Below are 27,801 nucleotides of genomic sequence, written 5' to 3' on the forward strand. Positions count from 1 at the left end.
ATCTACGTACGTGTAGATGCCTGTTATTCTGTTATAATTGAATAGATGAATGATAGTACAGTAAAATTATTATATTGGGAACTTACGTAGATTAAATTAGAAAATAGACAAAAATACATAAAATAGCTCCTTAATTTTTTTTTTTAATTGATGCAACTACTATAAAGTGAAGCGTTTGAATATAATGTAATGATCTGAAAGTAAAATAACAGAAACCCAACAATCATAAGCCAGGCCACAACCCGGAGTCCTGTGGTGAGCTTCAGCGGACTACAACTCCCGCCATGCGCTTCCCGCGCACTACATATCCCAGGATGCTCCGCCTTATGGAGGTTGCCCTGCGGCGCATGCGCACGGCAGGGCGGGGACCTCGGCGCTGTCGCCGCGGAGAGCGGCGGGGGGCGGGCGGCTGAGTTTCCTGAGCGGGGCGGGAAGCGGAGGGGAGGGGAAGGAAAGGAAGGGAAGGAAAGGAAGGGAAGGGAAGGGCGAGTTCGAGCCGCCGCCGTCGGGACGGGCCGGGAGAGCGGCAGGAGGAAGCGAACGGGACCCCCGCGCGGCCCGGCTCCTCACGGGGCTCCCGGACTGCGCCGGCCTCCAGTAAGTGCTCGGGGCCGGGCGGAGGGCCGAGGTGGGGCCGCCTGAGGCCCGACCCGGCCCGAGGGTGCGGCGGCGTTCTTCCTGCCGTGCGTTGCAGGCGCTGTCCTCCGCCTTCGTCTGTTCGCCTCGGGTTTCTCCCTCTTTTGTGATTATTGTTTTGTTTTTTTCGAATATCGTTTTGTTTTTAACTTCCTCTCGAATTCTTGGCTTTGCTGTGGGGATCTCCGAGCGCTTCACCTCGAGGGCAGCGTACAAAAGGCGATGGCACGATCGCCCCGGTGAGCGTTTAGGGCTCAGTCACATCCCCAGCGGTAAGAGGATGATCTCGTTACCCACGTTTTGTTTTTTATTAGTAGTATTTTTTTTTACCTCTTCTCCCTCCTGCCTTCTCAGATGTTACCAGGGCACAGCCTGCAGTGCTGGTGCTGGGTGTGGGGTGCCGAGCTGTGGTGGTTGTTGCAGCCCCCAGCCCTCAGCCTGAGCTTTGCTATGGCTTCATACGGGCTGTTGGAGGGAGCTGCAGGTTAGCAGCGTGCTGCTCAGCCACCTGGGCTGCTCGTTCCTCAAAGCAGAGAGCCTTTGAATGGATAACTTGCCTATAAATGAGCATTAAGCTCTGTCTTTCTCACATCTGTGCTCTGTAGCACAGGTACTCCTCCTCCAAATGCACGTTTGGCGTGTTATTAAAGCTTCAATTCTGCAGTTGCCTTGGGAGTAATGAACGTATATAACCTGCGCAAAAGACATTGTATTGCTGCATAAAATATTTGCCAGGTGACTTCAAGAGAGCAACGTTTTGTCTTTGGGGACCAGGCTGTTATTTTGAGGCCTGTTTTTAAGAAGCCTTCTGTCTTACCTCTCATGGCTCGTTGGGATGCTCTGACAGAATACTTTGTAGTCAAGTGGGGAAGTGTTCAGTTATAGCACTTAATAGGCTGCTCGTTAGGTAGAAAATGCTCTCATTTGTCTGAGTAAAACTGAGAATGAGACTAATGCTTTTTCGTCAGGTAGTTAAGACCTAGATTGCTTCGTGCTTCACCTTGCAAAGGCATTGTGTTTTTACAGAGGTTACCAGCCATCTGTGTATATATACAAGGATGCATGTGGAAACCAGATTGCTGGATGCCATAAGCTTTTCGTTGCCTTCTGACACATTGTTCACCAAGAAAGGGCCACTGTATCAGCAAAGGTGCATGCCATGTTCTCTTCCCCTTCATTCAGTATGTGATACTGGATAACAGCACCGTATGATGGTGTACCATGTTGGATACGTTGAGAGGAAGTCACTGCGTTCTAGAAGGTGTTAGCAGTGGGTTTGGAACAGCGGATTGGCCTTTTAGGTTCCTGCAGTTTTGTCTCCTACTTCTGGTTATTATTTTGACGTGTTGATAGATTCACACAAGTAACAATGTGCATGACACTGTCAGGCTCCTAAAGCAGAGAAGTGTGGAAGTTCTGCTTTCCTGTTTATCACATCCTTCAGCATTAGCTGGGGTCTCACTGAAAGGGATTGTCAGCCTTGTCAGTATTTGAAGGAGAGCCTCGTAATTCAGGGGTAAATAAGCCCTGATGCTGCAGAAAGTATTAATTCAAGAGATTATGCTGGGTTTTGTGCATTCTAACAGTTAATGCTTGGCATGATGTCACTGAGTCCTGGGCCACTGCAGGCAGCTTTGCATAAGAAAAAGTAAAACTTGTTATGAATCTGGTGTCTGCAGTTACTCAGCACTGCTATTGTTACTGTAGGAAAAGTCAGTTCTGAGGTAGTCAAATGTACAGATGAGATCTGTTTTCTTAAGCTATTTCTGTGTTACATAACTGTGGCTGGCTTAAGCTTCCATTGTGTGCTTTTCAAAGATGGAAATCAAGAGAAAGATGTGCGGTAGGTGACTAACAGGGTATTTTGCAGCATTTAAATGTTTTGGAAGAAGAATTGCTTACATATAAACTTGAGAGAGGACAAAAGAAGTAACGTGTACGGGAAATAGGAAGCACCTTAATGGCTTTTTTTTCCCTTTCTGTCATCTCTCCCCTGTAGTTGTCCTTTCTTAGGAGCAGAGACTGAATGACAGAGAGAAGATGTGCTCCATGGGGTGCAGAGATGTGTACATGCAGGGAAGAAACCTGAACGGGAGGAAAGGCCTTGATTTCTCCAAGTCACTGTGGCTTGTTTCAGAAGACAAGGAAGTTCTATCAGCAAGAATAATATAGGCTGACTTTATCAGAGTGTTAATGTAGAGGAGAGGAAGTGCAGAAGTCCATTTTTATTGACTGTAGCAGATTAGAAAAAAGCATTAGGACGTTACTAAAATGTGACCTGATCTGTGCCTGCAATACAGCATCCAGGGCAGGATTGGACACAGTCCAGAATGCCAGGCCTGCAGAATTGTTAATCTATTTTAGTAGATTTAGAATTTCATCAGTGTCTTCATTTCCAAACAGCCCTGGCTGTTTGAGCTGACACCTATCACAGTAAATGTAGTCCCTTCAAAATGCAGCAAGCCTGAAGCACTGGAAAGTGAGAGCATGTTAGAAGTGTGAAGTTCCCCAGTGTGGTGGTGGTATGTGCTCCATTGTAGCCAGCTGTATGTCACTGCTGGTCTGAACAATGGCTTGTGATGCGAGAGAATGCATCCTTCTTGCAGCAGTTGTTTTCTCCTGATAGTCAGGAGCAATGGAAAGCCTTCTCTGAAAATGCTCCTGGGGTTTGGAGCCAAGAAAGCTGTTGTGCAGTTGTAGGGCTGGGTGAAAGCTGAGGGTAGTCATCTGTTTAGTTGCCGAAGTAGGAGAATTTAGGTAACTGGATTCAGCACAGAATGTTTTTACAAAGTGGAGCAAGTGGTTCAGAGCAAGAGATCAAACTGTTCCGTGGTTAGATTGAATCTAAAGGCAGCAAGACGTGGCAGGACATACAGCTCACTGTGCCTTATAGAGCTGCATCAGAAACACAAACATCAAAATCCATTGAGTTTACCTGATATAAAAATCATGTATATTCTCTTAAAGATTAAAAGAAAAAGCACGCTGAAGAGGTTGGAGAAGCAAGTACAGTTTAAGGTTGGGTTTTAAAGCTATATATGTTAATGTACAGAACGACTGAAATTAGAGATAAGGCCGAAGTACTTAGCAAAAGAAGAGCTCTACTCTTATGCTGCTCTCTGAAATGAGGACTTTGTACATCTGTAAGTCAGAGGCCGTTGTCTGATATGCAGCAGGCTAATTTTGAAACGCTTAGATATATGATTGTGTATGGCTCAATTTTATAAATAACACCTTCCTGTTAGCGCTAGGTAAAGCAGCAGGGTTTTGTTGCTGCCAAGGAAGGAAGCTTGGTTCATTGTCTCAGCACTGAGCAGCGTTTTCTCCCTCCAGGGACTTGCAGAAGCATCTAGAATGTGTAGGTGTTTCTTTAATCTTGGAGAAGGAACTTATTAAGCTTTCTGGGGCAGAACTGTATGAGCCACTTACTTTTACCAGATGTTATCTGCGTGAGTAGGGAGTTGCAGGTCTGGTAGACTTTTGTTTGTGGCATTTAACAGTTTAAACAGTTTTCAGGTTTGAACATATGCCTTTGCCTTGAAAATCTGAATAGTTTAAGGTATTTTATGTAGAAGAAAGGTGGTTCAGTGGTGAGTCTGCTGTGCTGAGACTTGGGAAACAGGTTGAGCTTCATGCATTGCCAAAAGCTCTCTGTGTGGCCTGGGACGAACTGCTGCTCTGTCCCTCCATGTTCAGCTGGGGCTGCAGAGCTCAGTGCATCTCCGGGTGCTACAAGGTACAGCAGTCAGGCTTTGTGGTGCATGGTGCTTCTGGCTGCCTTACATTGGAAGTTAGAGGGTAGGTGAGCTCCCTGCTGACGGTCAGGTCGAAGAAAAAGCAGTTCTGGCAGGAAACCTTTTGGGTCAGTTAAGGTAGAAAGCAGGTTGTTAAAAGCTGGAGGAGCACCGCGTTGTTTTGCGTATTAAAAGCGAAAGTATAAAAGCAACGCTTAAAAACCTGAATGAGCCAGATCTTTCTGGTGTGATCCAAGGGACGATAGCAAAGCTGTCTGTGTTCCACTGTCAACTGTTCCTTTATTTGGAAAATGCCATTAATTCTAGGTAAGCATTACATCCGAGTGGTTTAGCTATCAGTTTTGTTTATTAGTTATTGCTGGCATGGTAGAATGTCCTAAATTCCTTTTGATTTTATTGGCTCTTCAGGTGAAAGAAGATGAGAACAGGTCAGCTTTTCCACCGCACCACTGAGCTAAAAGTGTTTTGGTTGAAAATCCTTCTGCTGGAAGTTAAAGATGGAATTGTCCTTGCTGTAAACTGAAAGTGCAGACTAGACAGCAATTATCAAGCTGTGCAAACATGAGTTCTTATTGCTGAGAGCCTACGCCCCCAGGAGCAGTCTCTGCACTGACAGAGATGTGATAAATTCATCAGTTTAATATGCAGTTATTTTGATGTGTATGAGCGCTTTGGTCCCCATCACATTTACATCCCTTGTCCAATAAAATATTTGAACTTGTTCAGACTAGAGATTTAATTAAGCGTTCTTCTGTTAAGTGCTAGAACAGTTACACGCCAGGTTTGGTGTAAGAGAGCAGTCCTAGCCCTGCACTTCAAAGCACATTGTTCAATTATTGGTTAACTCTTAAGGAAAGTTTCTGATAACAGATGGGAACTTAGGCTGTACTAATAACTCATCTGGCAAATGAATTTCTTTAGGTTGAAGACTTTGTGCTGCAGAGTTAGGTAGCAATGCTTAAAGGATGTTCCTGCTTCAGTAATGTTCCTGCATAATCACAACTTTAGGCTTCCGTTGTATTTTTCTTCATTAGCCTTTTTATTTCCTCATTCCTTAAATGAAGTTCGCTCTAAGCTTCTTCATTTATACCACCTTTCTAGTTTGTGTTGTCGCTCTGACTTTTTCTTTTCTTCTTTCCTGGGGGGGTGCAGGGGAAGAGTGGAGGAGCAGCACTGCTTTGTGAGAGGTCCCTCTATTCCCTCCTTGGGGGAAGGCTGTGATGCAGTAAGTTGAAAAGCAGCCTGTTGTCTGTTTGTGGTAAGTTCAGGATTTCCAGGCATGTTGTTGCACATACACAGGATTTATGATTCTTCTGGAGTATTTCCGTCTTGCTGTGCGTAGGTCATGGGGCAATCCTGCAAAATGCCAGGAGCCCAATGGCTTCCTGGTGCTATTAGGATTACTCTGTAGGTGGAGTGTGGTTATTCTTTGCACACTTTGTAATTCATGCTGTGAGAAACACCAGTGCCAACGCAGGCCGGCAGCCGCACCGTAAGCTGGTATTTATGACATGGCACGTACAGTGGGTGAGGAGGAAAGTCAGCAACTAGCTGTGGACTGTGCCCAGTGCAGGGAAGTTCTGTAGGCTTGCAGCTTGCTTCTTTCTTACTGAGAATTGGATTTTCTTTAATTTGGTAGTGGAAAAAAAGATATATATGAAAAGGCAGTGGCCTGAAAACGTTGCCGTTTGATGGTTGGAGATCTAGCATGCATTGTCTAAAGGAGTATTGGCTCACTTACATGAGGCTGACAAAGCCTTGTTCTCACTGAAGAGCTCTCACTGAATTTGTTCTTACTGTAGAGTTCCATGGTTGCTCCCCACCACTGTGAATCCTCATGTGGCACTAATAGGATGTAATAAGTAAGGTTGGTTCTGGAGGACACCTCCGGTCTTTAGAGTGCTGGGAATTCTGACCTACACAAAGCCTTGCACAGTGAATTAATATTTAGTTGTCAGTATTATAGGTAATAGCTGTCTGACTAAAGAAACATCAGCACGTTTTCCTTGGGACTCTGAACTTTCCTTGAAGTATGCAGGAGGTTTTACCTAGAGATAGCTGACATTACTGCCATGCAGCACACACATGGCTTATTGTCATACCAAGGGCCTCAGGGGTGTTGCAGACTCTACTGGGTTCGGTCTGTATTGAAAGAGATACATCAAACTATGTACTTCAGTGTATTTCCACTGTAAAATGTATACTGTAATAAACATTTGTTGTACATGGGTATTAAAGCACGTTAATGCTGTAGCACTTAAGTTGTAGATAATGTGGAGTACCGCTACAGGCATTTGTCTTACTGAGGTAAGGAAAGAAAGGAATGGTTGGTTCCTTGTGGTTTAACAAGGCTTGGAAAACAATAGATCAGATGTGTTTGAAAGATGGTGATGACTGAGTAAGGCTTAAGTGCAGGATAAGATGGCTATTTTTCAGAGGTGATTCATCACTGCAGGTAATGCTGCTTCTATATTGGGGCTTGGTTATGCAGCTGCTTTTTTTCCCCTTATTTTTGACCACTTCAGAGAAGGAATCCAAACGTAGGGATCAACATTTCCTGGAGACTTTCAGTTCTCATCTGCAGAACACTGCTAATAGCTTGTTAAGCTTCTAGCAAATCAATCATGTCATCGGTTTAACAGAAGCACTCAGTTTGCTTCACCATCTGGGACAGAAATGGAACAGAAACAGTGACGGATCTTTGGGAAACAGGGAAGCTTAGCATGTCATTTCAGAACAGTCAATCCTAAATTATCATCGAAATAGTGCCCAAGTCATCTGTCTCTCCAATTGCCAGTGTTTTGGTTTTATTTTCCTGTCATGCTTTGGGTACTTTGAAGAAAACTATAAGGGGTCTGTGAGAGATGGGAGAGAAGTTGTCACTGGGTTTAAGTTATCAACACAGTGTTCTGCCTCCCTGCTAAAAAACACTTCAAGGGATGGAAAATCAAAAGCTTGAGCAACTGGACTGGAAGATTACATGGTTCTCAGAAGCTCTTCAGAGCGGGTTGGCTCAGGGTTTTCTCCCTCTTCCTCTTGATTGTCCTTGTATGCATGTAAGAAGAAAAGCTTTCATTGCTGTGGTGTGCAGGGTATAAGTAGGACAATCGGAACTCATCCTTTTCCCATGGGAGTCAGTAAATGGAGTAAACGGTCAGTAAAAATGATGACCAGCTGGTGAGCTGCTGATTTACAGCAGGAAGCTGGTAGTAATTGCTGAGGGAAAAGCAAAGAGCTGCCAGTGATTGAGGTGTCTTTGGAACTGCTGGAACCCCTTCCCCTTCTGTTTATGCCTATTTTGTGTCAATTAAGCACTGACTGCCAAAGGAGAGTTGAAATAATTGAAGTATTGCCTCACATGCTGCTTTCTTCATCTTAGAAAGGCTTTGGATTTGAAAAGGTGGAGGAAGCCATCAAACTGTAAAGGAGGTGAACCCAGCAGGTGCTGGTGTGGAACTAAAAATAGCAAATAGTGTAGGAGAGTATGAAAAGGCTGTTGCCAGCTGGTGGGGCAAGATGCTGATGTGCCTCTTGGGCTTCTGGTTGTATAACCGGACAACACAGCTGCAGGCTGGGACGAGGTGCTCAGTAACTTTTAGTTTGAGGTGCCCAGGAGGCCGGACAACCTTCAGCTGTGATATAAATATTGAGGAATGTTGGTACACAGAGGAAAAGAGTGGTGAGAGGGGAAATCCGAGAGAAGTTGGGCTGAGGTATGTACCTTCTTAATTTAGTACTCTGCTGCTGAAAGAAGGGATGTAAGGCTACAGAAATAAGCAAGACGTCCTGTTTGGGTTATAGCACAGCCCTCCCAGTGAGGCTGAAAGAGCTGCTCCGCTGAAATGATTTCACTGACAGTAAACGGTATCTGTTACTTAGCATCATATTATGCAGAGCAGTTTTAAGCTGAAGTGCTAAAGAATTGTTAGGTTGGTCTTCCAGCCACAGGTATTGATATTAGTGATAATAGCAACACAGTATTCTGCCTTTGTTGCTTTGCTGTCTGTCTGGAGCTGCCAGGCAGGGTGCTGCAGTGTGGTTTTGTCATGTGTTGAGCTGCTTTATAACTGGAAGAAAGGTCTAAATTGATTGTTATGTGCGTTATCAAATTATGGTTTGTTAATGAAAGCTGAATGGAATTGGTATTAATTGGCGGTGGATTCTTGCCAAGATATGATAGGAGGGAAGTGAAGTTCTGCAGCTGGAGGATGGCTGCATGATTTTATGTTGGGTTTCAATTTTATAACAAAGCTTAAGGTTTTTTAGCCGATAGATTTCAGCAGCTTCAGCCTGCTCCAGTAGGAAGCCAGCCACTGACACATGCTTTTTATCAGCTTCTCTGGGCTTCAGCACTTGATATGAAGCTGGACTTGTGTCCCAGAAGCACTGCATGTGTTGCAGAGGAACTGCCTGGCACAATTTGTGAGAGCAGTGGTAAATGGTGAGTTTTAAATGTACTTAAATTAAAGCTCTGTGTTGCCAAGTTGTGCCGGTTTAGAGATGTAATTTAGACAACAGCCGCTCTAAAGCTTGCCCATAGCTACTGCTGTTTGTATAGGGCTCATGGTGAGAAGGTGTTACTCCAGTGTAAAGAGATCCCAAGAGCCGGTGGGGTTACTGTTAGGACAGAGCCTTGAGAGTGCCCAAGTGTCTGCTTTCACGCTTGGTTACAAGCAGATCTGTGTTACAGAGCTTGTCTGAGTTCTGTGGTACTTGCATTGCGAGAGAGAATTTAATCACCTTAAGACATCTTGTTACTTTATTAGAGATCAAACCTGTATCTCTGAAGTTTAAAACCAACATGCATACCTTATATGTGGGCACTCCTTTTAAAGGGGAAAGAGCCAATTGATCAGGTTTTCACTGCAGGCTTATACCCAAGTAATGTCCTTGCTACTGTGAAGAGAATATCTTGTATCTCCAGCAAGCATGCAGACTTCATTGTATGTGAAAATACACGTCTTTAGAATGAAGCAATGTTAAAGTAATAAAAATGACTGGATTTTTTTTAAAGTAGCCTTTCACGCTGATACTGTGGCCTATTCATGTTTTTTTTTGCAACCACTGCTGAATGGAATCGGGAAGCTCTGGTCCCTGATGGCAGCATTTCAGACTTGAATTGGCACCAGGACGTTAATGTGGTGCTGGTGCAAAGAGGGTTGGTTATACCTCACGGATGGAATAAATTGCCTTAAAACTGGTTAATTGAACGACTTCTCATATGGTGTCAGGATCGTGACAGCAGGAAGAAGTTATTTCTCAGCGATTGGTGCAAAACTTGAATGATGTTCAAATTCTAACTAGTGGTATAAAAGGACGGTTGTAAATACAAACTTATGTCTGCGCATTTGTGTATCTGATACCCAGAAATAAGTACATGTGTATGTCTACATCTGATTGCCAAACATGAGCACTTCAAAATGTAGTGTCTTGTACTGTGGTGTATGAGTATCTAGATACAGATAGTTATCAAGTGTCTGCCTCGTTATGCGCGTATATATCTATTTAAATCAAGTAACTAAGCAAGGAGTGCAGTTTTAATAACTATTAAACTTTCAAATGACACAGTGAAAGCTGAAAGTTCTTAGGAAAAAATCTGAAGTGCTTAAACCTTTTATGTGTCAGCTTAATATTTTTGAGGTGTGTTGCGTTGGTTTGTTTAGTTTGTTTTTAGCAGAACACAAGGAAAGCTGAATTGTTTTGGTCCTGACCTGGTAAAAGTTGGCACCAGTTAGATGTAGAAACAAAAAAGAAGTGGAGCCTTAAAAGCTGAAGCAGGTAATGGGGGTGGGTGGTCAGTAGTGCAGGTTCTTTAGCAGCAAACAAAACCCAAAAATGACAACCCATAATGACCCTCCAGGTACCATGAGAATATTGAGACATTTGCTTAGATGGAGGTGAGGAGGTGTGTTCACATTTCTGCTGCACACATTGCTTTTACTCTTTGATGTACGAGGGTGAAGAGCTGCCTGTTTGTACCACTGTCAGCTGTGGGATTCTTTCTTGGAAATAAAGAGAAAATGCAATCAGTATTTTCAAAAGCCTTTTTGTTGGTCTTGCTTGAGCAAAATATGAAGAAGAAAAAAGAAAAGCACTTTGGGTGGTGGTGCTGTTGACAAAGATCCTTGGTCATGAAGGGCAGTGTTGAAGACAGAAGCATAAACCTAACACGATCTCAGTTTTGCCCAATTGGTGATTACTCTTACTGGTAAAAACAAGCACTTCTACTTACTGCTTAGATAAACTGAGTCTATGCTCCAAGGAAGTAAGGATGAGCCATCTGAGAATTCAACGGTAGTAGGAGGAAACAGCCACACTTTGCTTATTCTTCTGTAGAAACTTCTTTTGGGTACGTGTTGAAACTGCTTGAAAAGTATGGACTGGGCACAGAATGGTCTTTAAAGTCAGTTATGAGGAGCTTTGCTTTACTTCTCCACTTGTTGTTTTGCAGTGTGATGTTCTGGCTCAGAAATGCCTTATGTAGATCGTCAGAATCGCATCTGTGGTTTCCTTGACATTGAAGAAAATGAGAATAGCGGGAAGTTTCTGCGGCGGTACTTCATTCTGGACACAAGAGAAGACAGTCTGGTCTGGTACATGGATAACCCCCAGGTGAGATGCTCTTGGCAATGGTTATTAGGTCAAACCGATCATTTGGATTTGTTTCCTTGTGTAAATACGTTAAAAAGTTGAAAAAGAGCTTTATTATTAGTTCTGTGCACATAAAAACTGGAAGAAAGGGAAAGAAAAAAGAAGAATAAAACTACAATTTTTCCATCTCTTTTAGTAAATACATGAGGCAGCCTTTGAAGTATCTGGCATAATAGCTGAATGTCACTTCTTGTCCCTTCCGCCTGCCCTGATCAAAATACATAAGATGCCAACATCTGTTAAGGAAAAAGTATTCTTTCTGGATTTCCTGGTTGCTGACCTGCAAGAATCCTTTTTTCCTCTAGTAAAATACACGCACCTCTGAAACAATTACTGCTCGTATTGTTGCTAGCAGTCTTTCTGTTTTTAGTTTATTACCAGATGCGTGTATAATAAACAAGTGGTTTAGATCCTGTTGGAAGTGTACATTGTTTATTGTGTGTAAAAACGTGTCGGATTTTCTTTGTTTGTGGCATTGAATTATTTGCTTTTTATCTGTAAACACTGAACATGAAGTGAGAATAATTTAGTTTCACTTTGCAACATTGATTTGTTTCAGAATCTTCCCTCTGGATCTCCACCTGTTGGAGTCATTAAACTTACCTATATTTCAAAGGTAAGAAGATATGTAAGATGCTTGTTGGTAGAAATGGCTGGTGACTACCAAGTGACACAAACACCTCAACTTCAGACAGTTTGAAATGCCTCTTAGGTAGTGCATGGAAGTGTGTGAAGTGGGAGACGAGTCAATGGGTGTGATAGTTAGCAATAATAATCATCTTGAATAGACAGAACAGTGAAATTTCTAGAGAATACTTAATTCTTTACAGTCATTTACTTTCACAGGAAAACTAAACAGTCTCTATGCTTAAACTTCCAGTAGATATTGCATTAACAAATAAGTGGAAAAAAAATCAGTCTTTCTTTGGATATAACTTTTTCCTTTTGTTCTTGTGTTTCATCTTATCTCCTATTCTTTTCTGTTCTTGTAAGAGGTGTAACATGCCACATCGATATCACGGGCACATCTGCAGGTGCTTCTGTACTCATCTCCTTCCTATTTTTTTTTCCTTCCTGCTGCTTTAACTGAAACTTCGTAGTTATTGACTGCAGCCCTGGGCAGTAGGAAATGCTCTTAAACTTCTAGTTCTGTTGAGATAGAGAAGTTCAAAATGCAAATATAAATGTTGCATTTGGCAACTTCAATGTTTTGCCTTTGAGATTTTTCCCTTCTTTAGAAGGGCAAGGAATCCTAAAATTTAAGCAATAGAAGCATATGGTTTAAGCTGTCTTTTTGCCACAGGATGTACGCCTTAAAGTGAATATTACATAACGTTTTTCTTTTTGTCTGTATATCATCATAGCTATAACGATATCTGTACCATATACTGTGTTGCTCATCTTCACATTCAGCCATTTGCAAGAGAGTGTGGTGATGTTTGATGTATTTTTTGTGTACTCGGTGATATTTAAAGTGTTAATTTTCCTGCTAGGTTAGCGATGCAACTAAGCTAAGGCCAAAGGCAGAGTTCTGTTTTGGTAAGTACTTGTATGCAGCATGCATGCCAAGTAAGTTCTTCAGAAACTTGAAACAAAGATGTGTTCTGCAATTCTATTACTAGATACAGCTGGTGGTGTTTTTTTTAGAAATAGCTTGTGCTCACCATTTCCTCTTTAATACGGGTGTGATGCTGGTTTCTTCGTGGTGTGTTTTTATGGCTTTTTCGTATTTCAGCTTAATGAGGAGTAGGTAAGAGTTGTTTCTTCAGATATTTGAAGCTTTTGAGACAGTAATAAGCTAGTTAGAAATGATGGCTGTTTTCAGAGATACAGCATGCCTGTCAGCTATAGAGGCAAGTCATTTAACCATTTTAATCTGCGTTGCTCATAAAAGAGTTCATTTAATTGATATTAAAACACCATAATGCTTGCCAATGCTCTTGGATTAAGTTTTAGCCTATGGTGCTTCAGTGAAGGAAATAATTTGCTTGGGGTACCTTCTAGGTTTCTTGATGCTTAAGCTTGTTTAAACTTGGATAAAGCTTTGGCAGCTCATAAAATCCCTTAGATTTTGTTCTTAATTTTTCTTACTAGTAAGTCACTTGTCCATAGCCTAACATGATTCCAGTATTTCATAGCAAGCTTTTGGCACTCACAAAATGGTACATAAAGATGGTCATTGGCTACTGTTCACAAGTAACCTTTCTTTATGGCTGCATTCTCAGAAGAGCTTTATCTCAGTTGAAGGTGCTGAAAATGCCTGCAGGGTGTTTGGCAGTCCTAACTTAGCACTTTTACCATAGGTAGTGTTACACAGGCCCAGAGGAGGCAGCTTTGCTGCACTTTGTGTGGATCCACACAAGGTTAACATGTGGTGTGAACCATGCAGTGTATCATTTCCTCCCTGGAGGGAGCTGCCTGCTTTGCACTGGGTTTTTTTCTGAGGTGCCCGTGTTGGAGCTAATGAAACACTTGGTAATCGCCCTTCATGTGGAGCTGCAGGAATTCTGTACCTCTTATGTCAGTTCAGTGTCATCTACAGATTCCTCTCCATATCGACATGCAGAGCTGTTTGTCCTTATGTTAGTGATGACTTGAACTGTGGTTCTAGAGGTAAAGCAGCAAATATCTTGCAGGTCTGGGAAAGCTTTAGTTGGAGGTTATCTTAAGGTTCTTTCAGTATAAATTCTGAGTTTGTGAGGTCCCTTTTACTTAGAAAGAAGGATGTTTGTCCTTTCTAGATAAAAGTCTGCTAGGTGTTGCTGGGCACAAATACAGAATAATTCAAGTTCTGCTTTCTTTGTCAAATTACTAAAATAAAATAAAAGTTTTGTGTTCTGACTCTTCTAAAGGTGTTTGGTCCAGGCCATCATGTATTTAATTATCAACATTGATTTTGCCAGAAGTAATTACAAGTCTGTGATTATATGGCATTAATGAATTTCTTGCAAAGGGTGGCAGATGGTGGTCAGAGGACAGAAATTCCTAAGTATTAAATGTTGATGCTTGGGGAAATAGAGACTGGGAAAAGGAAATAGAGCTGTAAGAAAATTCTGACCAAAGTTCAATACTTTCTTTGTAATAAAAGGTATTTAACAACTTATGTGTGTTGCAGTTGTTTGGCTTTTTGTTATCAAAAAAAAAAAAAAGAGGCATTTAAGTGAGGTTTCCTTTGAAGAAAGGAAGCCAGTCAGTAGGTGTATTTATATATCTCATGGTGATTTCCTAAGAAATGCAGCACAGAGCTTAATCACTTGAACTGGTTTATCTGTTTGAAATAGCTCTTAACTGTGGTGTGAAGTTTGCTCTTAAATTTCAGTACTGTTAACTTTTGGTAATGCTTTTTAACAGTTATGAATGCAGGGATGAGAAAATATTTTCTACAAGCCAATGATCAGCAAGACCTGGTAGAATGGGTAAATGTTCTGAACAAAGCTACCAAAATCACAGTAAGTGGTTTCATTGCTATGTTGCACTGTTTTCAGATGTCAGTTTTGGCAACGTGTTGCATGTCTCTGGCTTTTACACTGGAGTGGCCACTTTATCTCTATAAACAAGTGCTGGCTAATTTCCAGGACTTGAAGGAACCAAACTGAACTCCCTTCTAAGCTTTAGTTCATTTTTCTTGTCTGCCTTTTGCTTTGGAAATTTGACAGAAGTGTGAGTTGACTTCAATAAAACACATGATAGTCTCTAATAATGGTTTTAAATTACCATATGCCTTCATATTGAAATAACTGGATGATGCTTGCAGGCAAAGAAATGTGCATTTACCTGATGTCACAAGTTTTATAAGTCACAAAGTATCATTAAAATAATGAATGGACATGTGGTGCCGTGTTACAAAGGCTCTTGCCTGATTTTTAGTAATATCTCATGAAAGAAGTATTAAGCTATTAACTGTGTTCTTAAAACTGGCAGATGACTCTCCTGGTTTGTAGCAGGGCAGCTGGTTATCACATCATGGAAAACATCTGTGGATTACCTCAGTCTTTTAAGAGACAGAAGTTATGGTTTTGTTTCTGTCCATATTTGGGGAAGTGATGATATGAACTGTTTTAAGAGCATACCCTTACAAGAAAGGGTTTTGAGCAGAGCACATGTTGCTGTTGTTAGTAGCTTTCTCTTTTTTGGGGGTTATCTAGGGATGTGGTGTTTCTATGAGTCCTTTGAACTGTTTTAATGTAGGCATTTCTTTGGACTTAGGAAAACTTCACTATTAATAATAAATAAAACCAGAGTCAGAAGGCTTTGTGGTTTTCTGTTTTTCATGAAGAGGAGCAGGGGAAGCTGTCCCAGGCTATCAGTTCTGCTCTCAGGACTGCTCGTATTTCTCTTGTGGATTGGAACTAGATGATCATTAAAGTCCTCTCCAACCTGAGCCATTCTATGATTGTACCTTTTGTTTGTAAAACGTGCAGTCCTGGGTGTACAGAGTAGAATCACAACAGACTGTAAAGTGGCTGTTGTTCTTGTATAAAACTGAAGCATAGCCATTGCAACGTATCTCCACATAAAATATTTCTAGCCTTGTACAGTGAGAAAACCACTTCTTAAATCGTGCTGATGACAAACTGAAAGTATTTCTTAGAACTGTGGGTTTTTTTTTTTTCTGTCTTCACATGCATTTTATAAAACTTAGTTAATTATCATGTTTCAATTTGAGGTACCAAAGCAGTCTGATCCTCTGTGTCAAATGGATAATGCAAACCGTCAAGCTGAAAGCCCGGGTGGAAAGAAGCAAGTGTCTTACAGGACAGAAATTGTTGGTGGCGTTCCTATCATTACGCCAACCCAGGTAATACCTCTAGAAGAAGTGGGATATTATTTTTATGGATGTGTCTGAAGTGAGTTGTTGGGGTGAATAGTGCCAAAGTTCTGTCATCTTAATGGGCAGGAAAAGCGGATTGAAAGTTGATGTCAGCTGATTATGCTATGCTATTAGAGGCAGTAAGGATGACAGCAGATTAAACTATTGATGAGAGCCCCAGGAAATGAGCATGTGAAGACAGTTAAGTTCAGTGAAAATATGAGGTAGAGGGTTCCTTGAGAAATAACACTAGTTTTGCCTAGAAAATATTAGGTCCTAAAATAACCATTTCCTCTTGAGTGAGAGGTAAGAGTTAATCTTGCATAAAAACGTCACCTTGATGTACAGTAGCATTTGGGGTGGGGAGGGGTGGAAATCCACATGGAGACATTAGGAGTTACTAGGACAACAACAACAAATGAGTTTAAATCCTGTCTTTGCCCAGACTCTGATTGTAGTGTGGTAGTGTAGGCTGATCATTAGAAAAAAGAATGAGGGCATGCTGAACTTTCCTCTTTTTTTTCTTTTCTAGAAAGAAGAAGTCAACGAGTGCAGTGAAGGAGGTGATAGGAGTTACCTGAAACGATCGCAAAGTCACCTTCCTTATTTTACTGCTAAACATCCCCCAGATAATGCTATTATCAAAGCTGGCTACTGTGTAAAACAAGGAGCAGTGGTAAGTATTTGAGATCAGCATATTTCCTTAGTCAAGAACTAAGGTCCTAACGTGCTAGTTCTACTTACCAAGTAGACAGATGTCAAGAAAAAAAAGTAGTTACCAGCAACTATAGCATTATTGCCAGTACTAAGGATGATTAAAGATAAACATTGTCCTACTCTGGAATATAATTTGTATTGTATTCATGGTCTTTGATGTTGTTGATGTATTGGAGAGGAAAAGTTGTTAACACGTAGATTTCCACATTATGGTTAATGCATTCAACTAAACATTCTACTCTACTGCAGTTATGTTGAGGTCCTTATTTTGTTTTCTAGAAGCATCTGAATTAGAAATCTGCTTTTTAAATCACTCAGGTGTTTAGAGAAGACACTAATGGTTGTGTAGTTCAGAGGAAGAATGGTACTACTTGGTAGACTGATTAGTACAAGTGGGACTATTCACGTGATGCCTTGCTACATTGACTAAAAGCAAGTCAACTATTCGGATTAAGCAAGATATACATACTGTGAGTCCTCAGACTCATTTTTGTCTTGGATTATGAACCTTCTTGTAGCATTTGAGTTTTTCACTAAAAATTAACAGGAAGCATTTAACTTCATTAATGTCTTCTGACATTTCTTACATGACCACTACAATTTTAAGTGGAGGTTTTTACACACAAAAAAATTTGTAGAAGATAGTATTGTCTATTATAAAATCTTTCCAGTGCTTTCTCATGCCAAAAGGCAGTCTTTCAGAATATATATATTCATATATATATATATATGTATATATAATTGTGTATATATTATAATATATGAAGTTATTTTCCTTTTGCAGATGAAGAACTGGAAAAGAAGATACTTTCAATTGGATGAAAACACAATAGGATATTTTAAGTCTGAACTGGTGAGATTCTGATTGTTGCTTATCAATGATACTTCCAAGAAAATCCAAAATGCACATGTGTTTGTGGCATTCTGTTCTTGAAACTTCTGTCTGTGTCTTGAAATAGCTTCTCATGATTGGGGAAGAAGAAAAAGATGTTCACAGTGACTTAGCTCAGACTTCAGTCTTCTTTTAAGGGTCCTGTCAGTACGGCACTGAAAAACAGCAATAGGGTATATTCTGTTATCACCTCAATTTTGTTTTAATATCTTTTGTCACTTCGTTCTCACATATAGTTCATACTTGAAACAGCAGGTTGTTACATGCAGGGACATGACTGTAATCTTGCAGTTCTTGATCTGAAGTTAAGATTATGAGATGTTTATCATACAAATGGTGGGATCTTTCCCTGTGACAACCAAGACAAAGAATTCTGCTATTCACAAGCAGTGCTGTTTATTTACTAAAAATAGTATTTTTCCCTTTTTTCAGGAGAAGGAACCTCTCAGAGTTATACCACTTAAAGAGGTCCATAAAGTTCAGGAATGCAAACAAAGGTGAGAAGAGCTGGTGCTGGGACATAGTACCCTGCATTGTCATGGCTAGACTGCTTGTTGGAAACATGGAGGAACTTAAATAGCTTCAGTTTATTATGCATGTATGATGCTTTTCATTTGCAACAGGTAGTTAGTGCATAGAACTGATGTTGGGAGTGCTGTACTATGCTGTGTTCCAAACCTGCAGTGTTTGGCTACTATTGTAAAATGCTAATACATTAGATGAGGGCAGAATAAAGGGATATTGTACAGTTATGAGTTAAAAAAGCATAGGTTCTGTCTGATTTAGGGCAACAATTCTAGGAGTCCCTTTTCTGCTTTCACAGTCTTTAGGCCTTTGCCTTCCTCAAGCACTTGAGCCAAATGACCAAAGTTTAGATGAAAACTCACTGTTTCCTGTTTGCTTTCTACTGGGTGGTGATATAGTAAGAAGGGAATTGGCTTTGTAGTTGTGGAGATAGATATTGTGGGTTTTCTTCTTTTAAGCAGGCTGCTATTTAGGAATAATGTTTTGCCGAGTCAAAACAACAATAGAAATGTGAAATCTTGTAGAAATCTGAGTAAAACAATATTTATCTAAACTTAATATAATATGGTCTAGGACATTCAGAGTAAAAATATCAACCAAACATACATGTTGCTAATGAACTAAGGAGTCTTAAGGCTAAGCTGAATATGAGTTGGTGCTCTTCTTTTTAACTTTTTTTAAAGGAAAATATATATATATATAGGGTGGCAAAGAATGCAGAGGTCTCTAAAAAGCACATGCTTTAACTCTTTGCACATTCTAGAGTACTAAAATGAATTGGAAAAGCTGAACTTCCTATTGAACTTTCTTCTTTCATTTACAGTGATATAATGATGAGAGACAATCTCTTTGAAATAGTAACTACTTCTCGAACCTTTTATGTACAGGTAATTTCTTTTAAACTTTGGGTAAAACCAAGAGGTTGACATAGCCAAAGCAAGGAGGCGGTGCCATTTGTCTTATGAAGCTGTGTTTAAATGTACTGTGATTTTCAGAGGGAATACAGTTTTCATTATATTTCGGAAGATGGGTGTAAGAGAGACTCTAAATCACAGCAAGTGTTGTTAGTGTCTGAAAGCAATGAACAATAAATCCTAATGTGGTTTGGTTGGTATTTGTGTCTTCAAATTCCATGGTATCTACTCAATATACTAAATCTTTTACTTTGAGGGTACTGAATTTTTATCAAGTTCTCAGATTAAAATTAGTTGCCAAGTGAAAATAGCACAGGAATATCTAGGTTTTGTATCTGAAAGTGTTTTTTGTATCTGGCAGTATCTGTACGCACATTATTTACTGCATCTCTTCCTTATTATTTTTTTTAAAGTTCGATTTAGTGTAAATTGATTTAGTGTAAATCTCAAAGACTTGCATTGTCTTGCTGTGTGGGAGTGTGATGCTTATAGTGCTGTTTCTCCTATTTCTGGAGGAGGAATTCATTTCTAGCTTTCTCTTGTAGGATCAGAATGGCTTTTATACCATTAGGTTTTGGAGGCAAATGCTGAGTTGTGAGCAGTCTCACAGCTGAACAGAATTTAATAGACATGTTACATATGCTTCTTAATGGTGTATGTGCTAATTTTAGTCAAATGCAACCTAACAGGGAGCTTTAGATTTTTCTTTTGTCTCAGATATGTACGCCTTTGACACTCACTATTAATCTGTTTCATCTCTTGTTCTACATAAATGTATAGCAGACCCTGAATATAGACTGCTTCTTATTTTGCTGTAGCTCTTCAGTAATTACCTCATAGAAGTAAAGTGACTGAAAAATGCAGAAGCTGTCATTGTGCAGAGTCCCCTGAGGGAGGTCAGCAGATCTCCTGTAAGAATTAACGTGGGTGGTTTAATTTGTTTGTTTGAACTTAGCAAAAAAAAGAAAAGAATCTAGAATAATTAAATAGTGTGTGTATTTATTTATACACTTGCTGCTTATTACTTTATAGAAGCATATGTATATAATGGTAAATTTGAGGCAAAATTTTTAAGAAATATCAGCTTTAAGAAATACAAGTTCATATGGCTTTAAATAAGAGACCCTTCAAGTAGGTTAAGGCTCTGATTATAATGAGGATGGTCAGCACGCTGGTAAAAGAGCTGCTTGTTAAACATAACCCGTGTTGTTTGATCCAGGCGGACAGTCCAGAAGACATGCACAGTTGGATAAAAGCAATTTCTGGGGCCATTGTAGCACAGCGGGGACCTGGAAGATCAGCAGCTTCCGTATGTTACTCTGAAACTTAAAGAAATGCAATTAGTTGGTGTTCACTTCTGCACACGAGGTTCTAGATTTTTACTTTTGTCTGTCTTCCATTCTGTCCTGTAGTAACGTGGCATCTTTGCATGATATTTCCTACGGACTGGCATAAATTATTTTGTATTCTTAATGAGCACGTAGCTTAGTCTTATCTGTGTGTTGCTTTATGTGCCTTGTACTGTCTTGAACACGTGGGTCGTGCAAGTGCTGACATAGAAGGATTCTTCTGAGTTCAGTTGGATCTTTTGTTGCTATGTTGCTGTGAGTAAAACTGAACCTTTCTAATTCCTGCGAGGCACTTTTGATATTTGGATTGTGCATTCCAATGACAAAATCCTAACATGCTTATAGCAACTCTCGCTACTAGATTATCATTGTCTGTTGCTCGTAATTCACTGTATATGCAGATTCAGATTCACATTTGAAATACTTTCTGAAGAAATGCCTGCTCGCATGAATTAGATCTTGCTGTTGGAAACGTAGTGTGAACACCATCTAGCATTTCTGAACTGAGGCACTGTGACAGATCTTCATGTTGGTGAAGCCGTGTGGATGACAGCATTTCATCCATGCTTGCATTTAAACTGCGTCACAGTGTCCCCAAGTATGGCCAGATAGAACAAATGGAATACTTTACAGTTCAGATGCTGCAAGGTATGCTTTTTCACTTTCTGGCTGTGGGATGTTTTGTAATAAGCTGAATATGTCATCACCCCCATCATCTGGAATCCAATAACTTCAATCTGACACCTGACTACATATTTTTGCATCAGTGTTTCTGTCAACAGAGCCGAAGCTGTCAGTTATTTTTGCAGCTGAGAGCTGGCTTTAAATAAAAACTTGCTATGGTAAATCTTGTTACTTTTGGGGGGTATGAAAATACGCAGATACCTTTTCTTTGTGTATGCTGGTTTGTTTCCTTTGTGGGGCTAACTGAGCAACCTCGCTGTTACTGTCTGCATCACTTTTCTTTTTCCCTCTCTTCTTTCCCCAAGTATAGGTTACTCTAATCTTAGCTTTGCACTGTGTTCCAGATGCGGCAGGCCAGAAGGCTGTCGAATCCTTGTATACAGAGGTATACATCAAGAACTGGTGAATGCAGCACGTATGTGGGCTCTCATGGAAACTTGCCTTCTTAACAGAGGGCTTAGAACTAGAGACTAATTTGCGCTATTAAGAAACTAAAAATAATGCTACCTGTTACCATTCCTGATAACTAACTGGTAAATTACATCATTCACTGACAGGCTTGCACTGTAAAAGCAAGAAAATAAAATAATTGGAATTGAAAAGTGACAAAAGCATTTATTTGTACTTCAAACTAAAATATGCATTAAAACACAGTAAAAGTTGCAATCTGATTTAGAAATGAAAGCACAAGAGCTGATTTGCATGAGAGTTCATATTTCCATTTTACTTTACATATATTTTTTTTGGAACTGCGCAAAAGCAAAATTAAACTTCAGCTACCCACAAACTAATGCAGATGCGTGCACACAAAAAATGCACGTCTTAACTCTGGCAATTGGAAGGATAATAACTGCAGCCTGATCTGCATGGCTTATAAGTGTCTGCATGAAATTTAGTTCAAACGTAGAAGCACTGCAATGTACGATGGCTGTTCAAAGCAGTACAGCTGGAGAGTAACGTAGCAACAAAGTCTTTTAAAGGTGAAGTTAGTGTGGGTAGTAAAATCCAAGTATCCTTTGGCTGATATAATCAGAAAGCTTTCTGTGGAGGGATCTTGTCCTCGGTTCCCTGATTGCTGTCCTACGTGTTCATCTGTGAGTACTGTTAAAAAGAAGGGCAGTAGTAACATACTGAATCATACAGTCTCCTAAAGCAAACATTTGTCTTGAAGTGAACTGCCAAGTCAGGTGTGAAATACAGCAGTGTAATTAATATGTAATACCACTGAATTTGAGCACATAGTTGAAGTCCAGAGATGAACGACTCCTTCATCCTGTGCTATAATTCATATAAAAAAAGAAATATGATGTTATTTAGCAGGATCCATTATGATTACATTTATAAATCACCGGGATAGCATTCTAAAAGAAACTTTGGAAACTGCTATGAGAAAATGAAGTATTTCATTTAGGATATATGTTTGCATCTTGGACACATCTGTGATAGATTTTGGCTAATGAAATGCTTGAGAAGTGCCTTGATTTGTGTACACACGTGGGTTTGCTGATTTCTTTAGTTCCTGCACTAACACAGAAAATTTTCTGTGCAAATGCACAGAAAATTACATTGCAGAAGTGGCAGCAGCAGCAGCTCCTAATGCATGTAGTGAAATAGTTAGTGCATCATTGCACGGTGTTCTGATCATACCGTTTAACTTAACATCCGGTGCTGTTTTAGCTATCCCTAGGTCTTTGAGGCATCATTGCAGAACTGACAGATAGGATGCAGAATCTGAGACATTTTCTTCTGGAGATAGAGGTGTAGGTCAGGTAGGCTGTCCTCCTGTCATCATGATCTAAAGGGATTCCTAGCCCCTGGGTACACAGAAGTCGCTGTGATGATGGCTTGCAGGTTTTCATGGTGCTTGTGGACACAGGCATAATTTTCTTAAAGATTCCTGTTCATTGTAGATCACCAATGTGGATAGATAGAGCTATAAAAGCTGTTGAAGGTATTGCCTGGATATGAATATGTGTTGAATAGATAGTAAAAGTGTAGCCAGTTTCAAATGATTCCAGCTTTTTTCAGATAAGTTGTCCCTCAGTTCTGTTGTTTCATCCCTATCAGTGGTACCTTCAGGATGCCACCTGCACTGCTCAAAGATGTCCCTGGTTCCCAGGCCAAAAACTGAGCCCCCAGGCCTGCAGAGCTTTTCTCCTGTCAGCATTAAGCAGCTATTTTTTTTGTCAGTAGTTTCTCATTATAGTCAAGTTACATCTATTAACTGCTCCCGTCACCTAGGATGTCTAATAGTGCACCTTGTGCCTTAGACTTCTAAGCAGCACCCAGGTGGTCTGGTAACATGTTTGTTTCAGGAAGTAAATGTCAGATTATTTTCCAAGTGTCAGCCTCATAAAGTGGTATGTAAAGGTCAGCAGGATGGCAGGTAACAGTTATTAACACAAGAAAGTAACTTGACAGCTGAAGGAAATAAGATTTTCTTCTGGGACCATTAACTTCAGAGTTTTTATGTGGTCTTGATAGCAAAGCAGAGTTGGCATTTCTCTTTGGTCCCCAAAATAAACTGAGGAGATGGATCCTTGCAAGAAGAGGGAAAATATCATAGAATCATAGAATGGCCTGGGTTGAAAAGGACCATGATGCTCATCTAGTTTTAACCCCCCTGCTATATGCAGGGTCACCAATCAGCAGACCAGGTTGCCCAGAGCTACATCCAGCCTGGCCTTGCATGCCTCCAGGGATGGGGCATCCACAGCCTCCTTGGGCAACCTGTAAAACGTGTGCTGCTTGAGGATTTAGGATGCAAGTGCCTGTTGTATGTAAAGGTTAGATTAAATTTATTTCTGAAAGATGTCATTTTCAATAGCTTTGAAGGTGCACATCTTCAGAAGGTTATATAGCCTTAATAAAATGAGAAGCTTCAGTTTGCTGGACTACATTATAAAGTGTAAGCAACTGCTGAGCTCGATTTGAGAAATGTAATTTCTTCAAATGAAGAAATGGATGTTGCTGTCACATACTGCTGTAGGCTCACACTTAATACACTGCCTTGGGAAAGCACTTGCCTCCTCCTGCTATGGCTGATGCTTTGCTTTGTGTATTTCCTGTCTTGATTTTTTTTTTCCGAGTGTGAAATCTGAAACTGCATCTTTGTAATGTGACGTCAGTGAGTTGATTTGACACGTTCCTTTCTTTTCCAGGAGCATACCGAGTCTTCTTCCGAACCCAGCCATGCTCTCCGTTCTGCCCTCCCAGCCCCAGCCACCTCACATTCCACAGCCACTCACAACAGCCCTCTGGTCCCAAACCCTCACGCCAAATACCCTGCCTTGGAGAAGCGAGGATTTCACGAATCTTTTACCAAGGCCAAGCCAGGGAGCTACAAGATCCAGGCTGTCGCTCCAAGAGAATCAGCTGCCAAAGTGACTGAAGAGGGCCTCTGGGAACCCCAAAGCAAAAATGGCACTCAGGAACAGGATCCTGGCCTTGTGGATCTGGATGATGCAAGCCTTCCAGTTAGCGATGTGTAATGATGGAAGTGTTTGGAGAATGATCCATTTGTTCGGTCCTCTAATTTCCTTGCTCAGACTTTTAACCAAAGAAAATTACAGGAAATAAGAACAAAAATAAAAACAAACACTGATTTATCTATCATCTATATATATATATACACATATGTATGTGTGTTTATATAAACATGTGTGTATATATATATATATATGTTTATATATTGCCTTTCAGCCAAGGGTCAAAAATGGACCTCCTGCGTTTTCTCAAAGCCTGACAGTAAATCACCAGGGAGGGGCCAAACTGCACAATTTACAATGAAGTAAATATAAGACAAAACCAAAAACGTACCTTGCTAACCTGCAAAAGTACCAGCAACTTTTCATTCCCAATCTGACAACTGAAATTCATGCTGTGTTGTGAAAACCTTATTGCCAAAAGATGTGATTACTTAACTTCATTCTGAACTACAGTAAGATGTTATGCAGATATGAGAATTGTTTCTCTCTCCATGGCTTTTCAGATAGCAGGAAATGCACAACGTGTTTCTTTGTTCCTTAGGATCAACAGTGTCAACTGAATTGTTATCAGAATCAGAATTCTGGGCTCCCCTTGGAATTCTAGTTATGGTGCTGAAAAATTTCCACTAGAATAATATTTTGAATAGTCTATTTTTTGATGCACTCCTAAAGGTGGGTTGTAACTTTTTGCACATTTGGATTTTAATGGACTGCATGTCACGTTGTCTCGGAGCGGGGGGAGGAGGGAAATTGGACTTACTGAATTTGGACACTTTGGACCTTTTGAACTGAGTAGGGTTTATATTGTGTTACACGAGGCTTTGCAGTAATTATTTTTCTTAGATGTCTAAATGTATCGTTCGATTACTGTTTTGAGGACGGTTTTCTTATCAGTGCTTTGTGAGCAGTTGTTTCTGTGTTGGATCAGTGGAAGACCTCCTCGTTTAGTTTTGTCCTTATTGGTACTGAACTGTTCACAGTCATGCAATTGTGGCCTATAACTTTTGGTGCACTAATAATCTTAAAGTGCCTGTGTTTTCTCTCACGTTGTTGAAACACTTTCACGTTAGGTATGTACACAAACCATTCGCCGTGGCTTTGAACCTTGGGTTGAGAGTTGTTCTGAATAGTGTTGTTTGAAACGGCTGTTTTAAAGTAGAAATCTTATGCTAGGGATACCAGCGTTCTGGTATGGAGTCTACTAGCTGTGCAATATATGTTCTTGGGAAAGAGAAAATGAGTATTTGTCATTTGTGTACACTGTGTTATGGGGCTTCGGTGGTGCACATGGGAAGAACCTTTACATTTCAAGCATTGGATTAGATTGAGTGTGTAACTTCTCAACTGTTTGTTTTAATCAGAACCCCACGAATATGTCATGCTGCTGCTTACTGTGATTCAGATAGTCCAGCTCTGTGTTACTTTATTGTCTACTCTGACCTAAGATACATATCATACCAGTCCATCTTCTCTCTTGACTTCCAAACTGACTTCCTGCCTGAGAGATACGGATGGCTTTACGGTGATAATTTGTTGATCCAAGGATGGAATAATTGGTGTCATGTAAGAGTGAAATACAGTCTAATTTCAGAACCTTACGTCAGCACCTTCATTGTTTTTATCCATAAGCTAACTAACCACAGTCTTAAGGCAGTGGTGTTTATATATTACTGGTTTTCTTTGACTCTTTAGATACATGTGAAAACTAGCACGGACTTGGAAGCTTCTGTAAGTGTCTAAACTAGTATTGTAGGTTTTAACTTCTTTAAAGACAAAAACAATAGCTCTTCAAAGGCTTATTTTTTCACGAGTACATTCGGTGTGGAAGGCACTCTGCATTAAAGTATTTTTGCCATAGTCTAACATCTGAAATCACTTGCTCTGGTACAAGCTTTCACACTGCATGTTCATTTTACTCTATTTTGGTATTGGCAATTTTACACATCGGGTGGAGGTCAAGCAGCTCCATTATGGGACTTTTAAGAAGGGGGGGGGTGACAGAAAGAACTACTGATGCGGCTCAGTAGGATAGGGAAATATTTGTGGTTGGTAATTGTCAGGGTCTCCTATTTATCAGTACTTTTATAAATCTATGAAAATTGTTAAATTATTTTAGAAACAGTGCTGTAAATATGTCACGTTTAAATTGTCAATAAATCACTTTGGGTAACTTAAAAGTAACAGCTGGCTCTGTTTTCTTGCAGTGCATTGAATATTTTTGTGGTGTTTTTGGTGTTACACAGGAGAAATCACATCTGTGACAGCTGGAAGCAGCAGCCAGGCTTTCATCACACCAGTGACAGCATTCCCTATTGTAATGTGGCGCAGTGAATTGATGCCTCAACAACGTGCAGGCTTCAGATAAAGAAATGTAATTGCATACAGTATTTTATATAGGTGGTGCATAGTTCTCCAAATCCAGTTAATTGGGACATCTGGCAGAATTATTCTGTCTTAGCTCTTCTTCAGAGAGCATTGTGACCTGAGCCGTGGTCACTGAAATGAGTGAGATGTCTTGCTGTGTGCTGTGCATCTGTTCATTTGTTAAGCATTTGCTATTCTCTCTCTCCTTTATTGGAGAGGAAATTGAATAATTCCTCACATCTGTACCTTTCCATAGGTTTCTTGCTGCAATATTGACTGCTAAACCTGCAGTTCAGCTGCTCCTAAAGCGGCTGCCAAATGTAGTGGTACAGACTGTAGTTCAGTAAACACATTTGCCTGAGCTCCTGCAAGGACAGGATGCCAGCACCACCTAGAGGTCACACTCGGGCTTTAAGATGGAATTGCTCTGTGCTGTGTATAATTACACTTTCCGTCATAGAATGGCCTGGGTTGCAAAGGCCCACAGTGCTCATCCAGTTCCAACCCCCTGCTGTGTGCAGGGTCACCAACCAGCAGCCCAGGCTGCCCAGAGCCACATCCAGCCTGGCCTTGAATGCCTGCAGGGATGGGGCATCCACAGCCTCCTGGGGCAACCTGTTCCAGTGGATTCAGTGCTATCAGATGCTTGTAGCCTTGTAATTCCCACCTGTGCTTTGGAGCACAGTCTGTGCAGCTCTGATGCCAGTGAGTGGCTGCAGCAGTTTGGGGATGTTCCACTGAAGTAATGAGGGCTGCTCTGGAGCTGAATCGTGTTCTAAATGTCTGCCCTGGATTTTTGCTTTGGCTTTGCTGTGCTGCCTCTCTGGGATGAAAATATAAGAAAGCAACTGGAACTCGTTGGTAAAGGTAATGAATGGAGCAGCGGTGGTATTCTGCTCTTCAAAGTGATGCCTTTGACTTTTTAATTAAGGGCTTCGCATTTGAAACGTCCATCAGCACTGTAATTCTGCATATCTGCGAGTGCAGCCTGAGCACACCTGTGAAGAATCCAAACC

General features: G+C 40.6%; 1 protein-coding gene across 4 annotated transcripts; it reads left to right on the forward strand.

The window, feature by feature from the left end:
• Window positions 1–391: 391 nt before the first annotated feature.
• PLEKHA1 (pleckstrin homology domain containing A1) lies at window positions 392–26,594 on the forward strand. Of its 4 annotated transcripts, none has more exons than XM_072340665.1 (13): window positions 392–597; window positions 10,843–11,003; window positions 11,602–11,658; window positions 12,536–12,581; window positions 14,394–14,491; window positions 15,709–15,840; window positions 16,385–16,528; window positions 17,354–17,422; window positions 17,894–17,958; window positions 18,810–18,873; window positions 20,120–20,209; window positions 21,278–21,348; window positions 24,095–26,594. In XM_072340665.1, the coding sequence occupies exons 2-13, from the start codon at window positions 10,863–10,865 to the stop codon at window positions 24,318–24,320; spliced, it is 1,203 nt and encodes a 400-aa protein (XP_072196766.1). In that variant the 5' UTR covers window positions 392–597; window positions 10,843–10,862; the 3' UTR covers window positions 24,321–26,594. The 4 variants fall into 4 exon arrangements, with proteins under 4 accessions (XP_072196766.1, XP_072196767.1, XP_072196764.1 ...); XM_072340666.1 differs by having other exon boundaries at window positions 412–597; window positions 21,278–21,318; XM_072340663.1 differs by lacking the exon at window positions 21,278–21,348 and having other exon boundaries at window positions 456–597; window positions 24,095–26,588.
• The last annotated feature ends 1,207 nt before the right edge of the window (window positions 26,595–27,801 follow it).

This window comes from Excalfactoria chinensis, chromosome 6, assembly GCF_039878825.1.
Source record: "Excalfactoria chinensis isolate bCotChi1 chromosome 6, bCotChi1.hap2, whole genome shotgun sequence".
In the NCBI taxonomy this organism is placed as follows: domain Eukaryota; kingdom Metazoa; phylum Chordata; class Aves; order Galliformes; family Phasianidae; genus Excalfactoria; species Excalfactoria chinensis.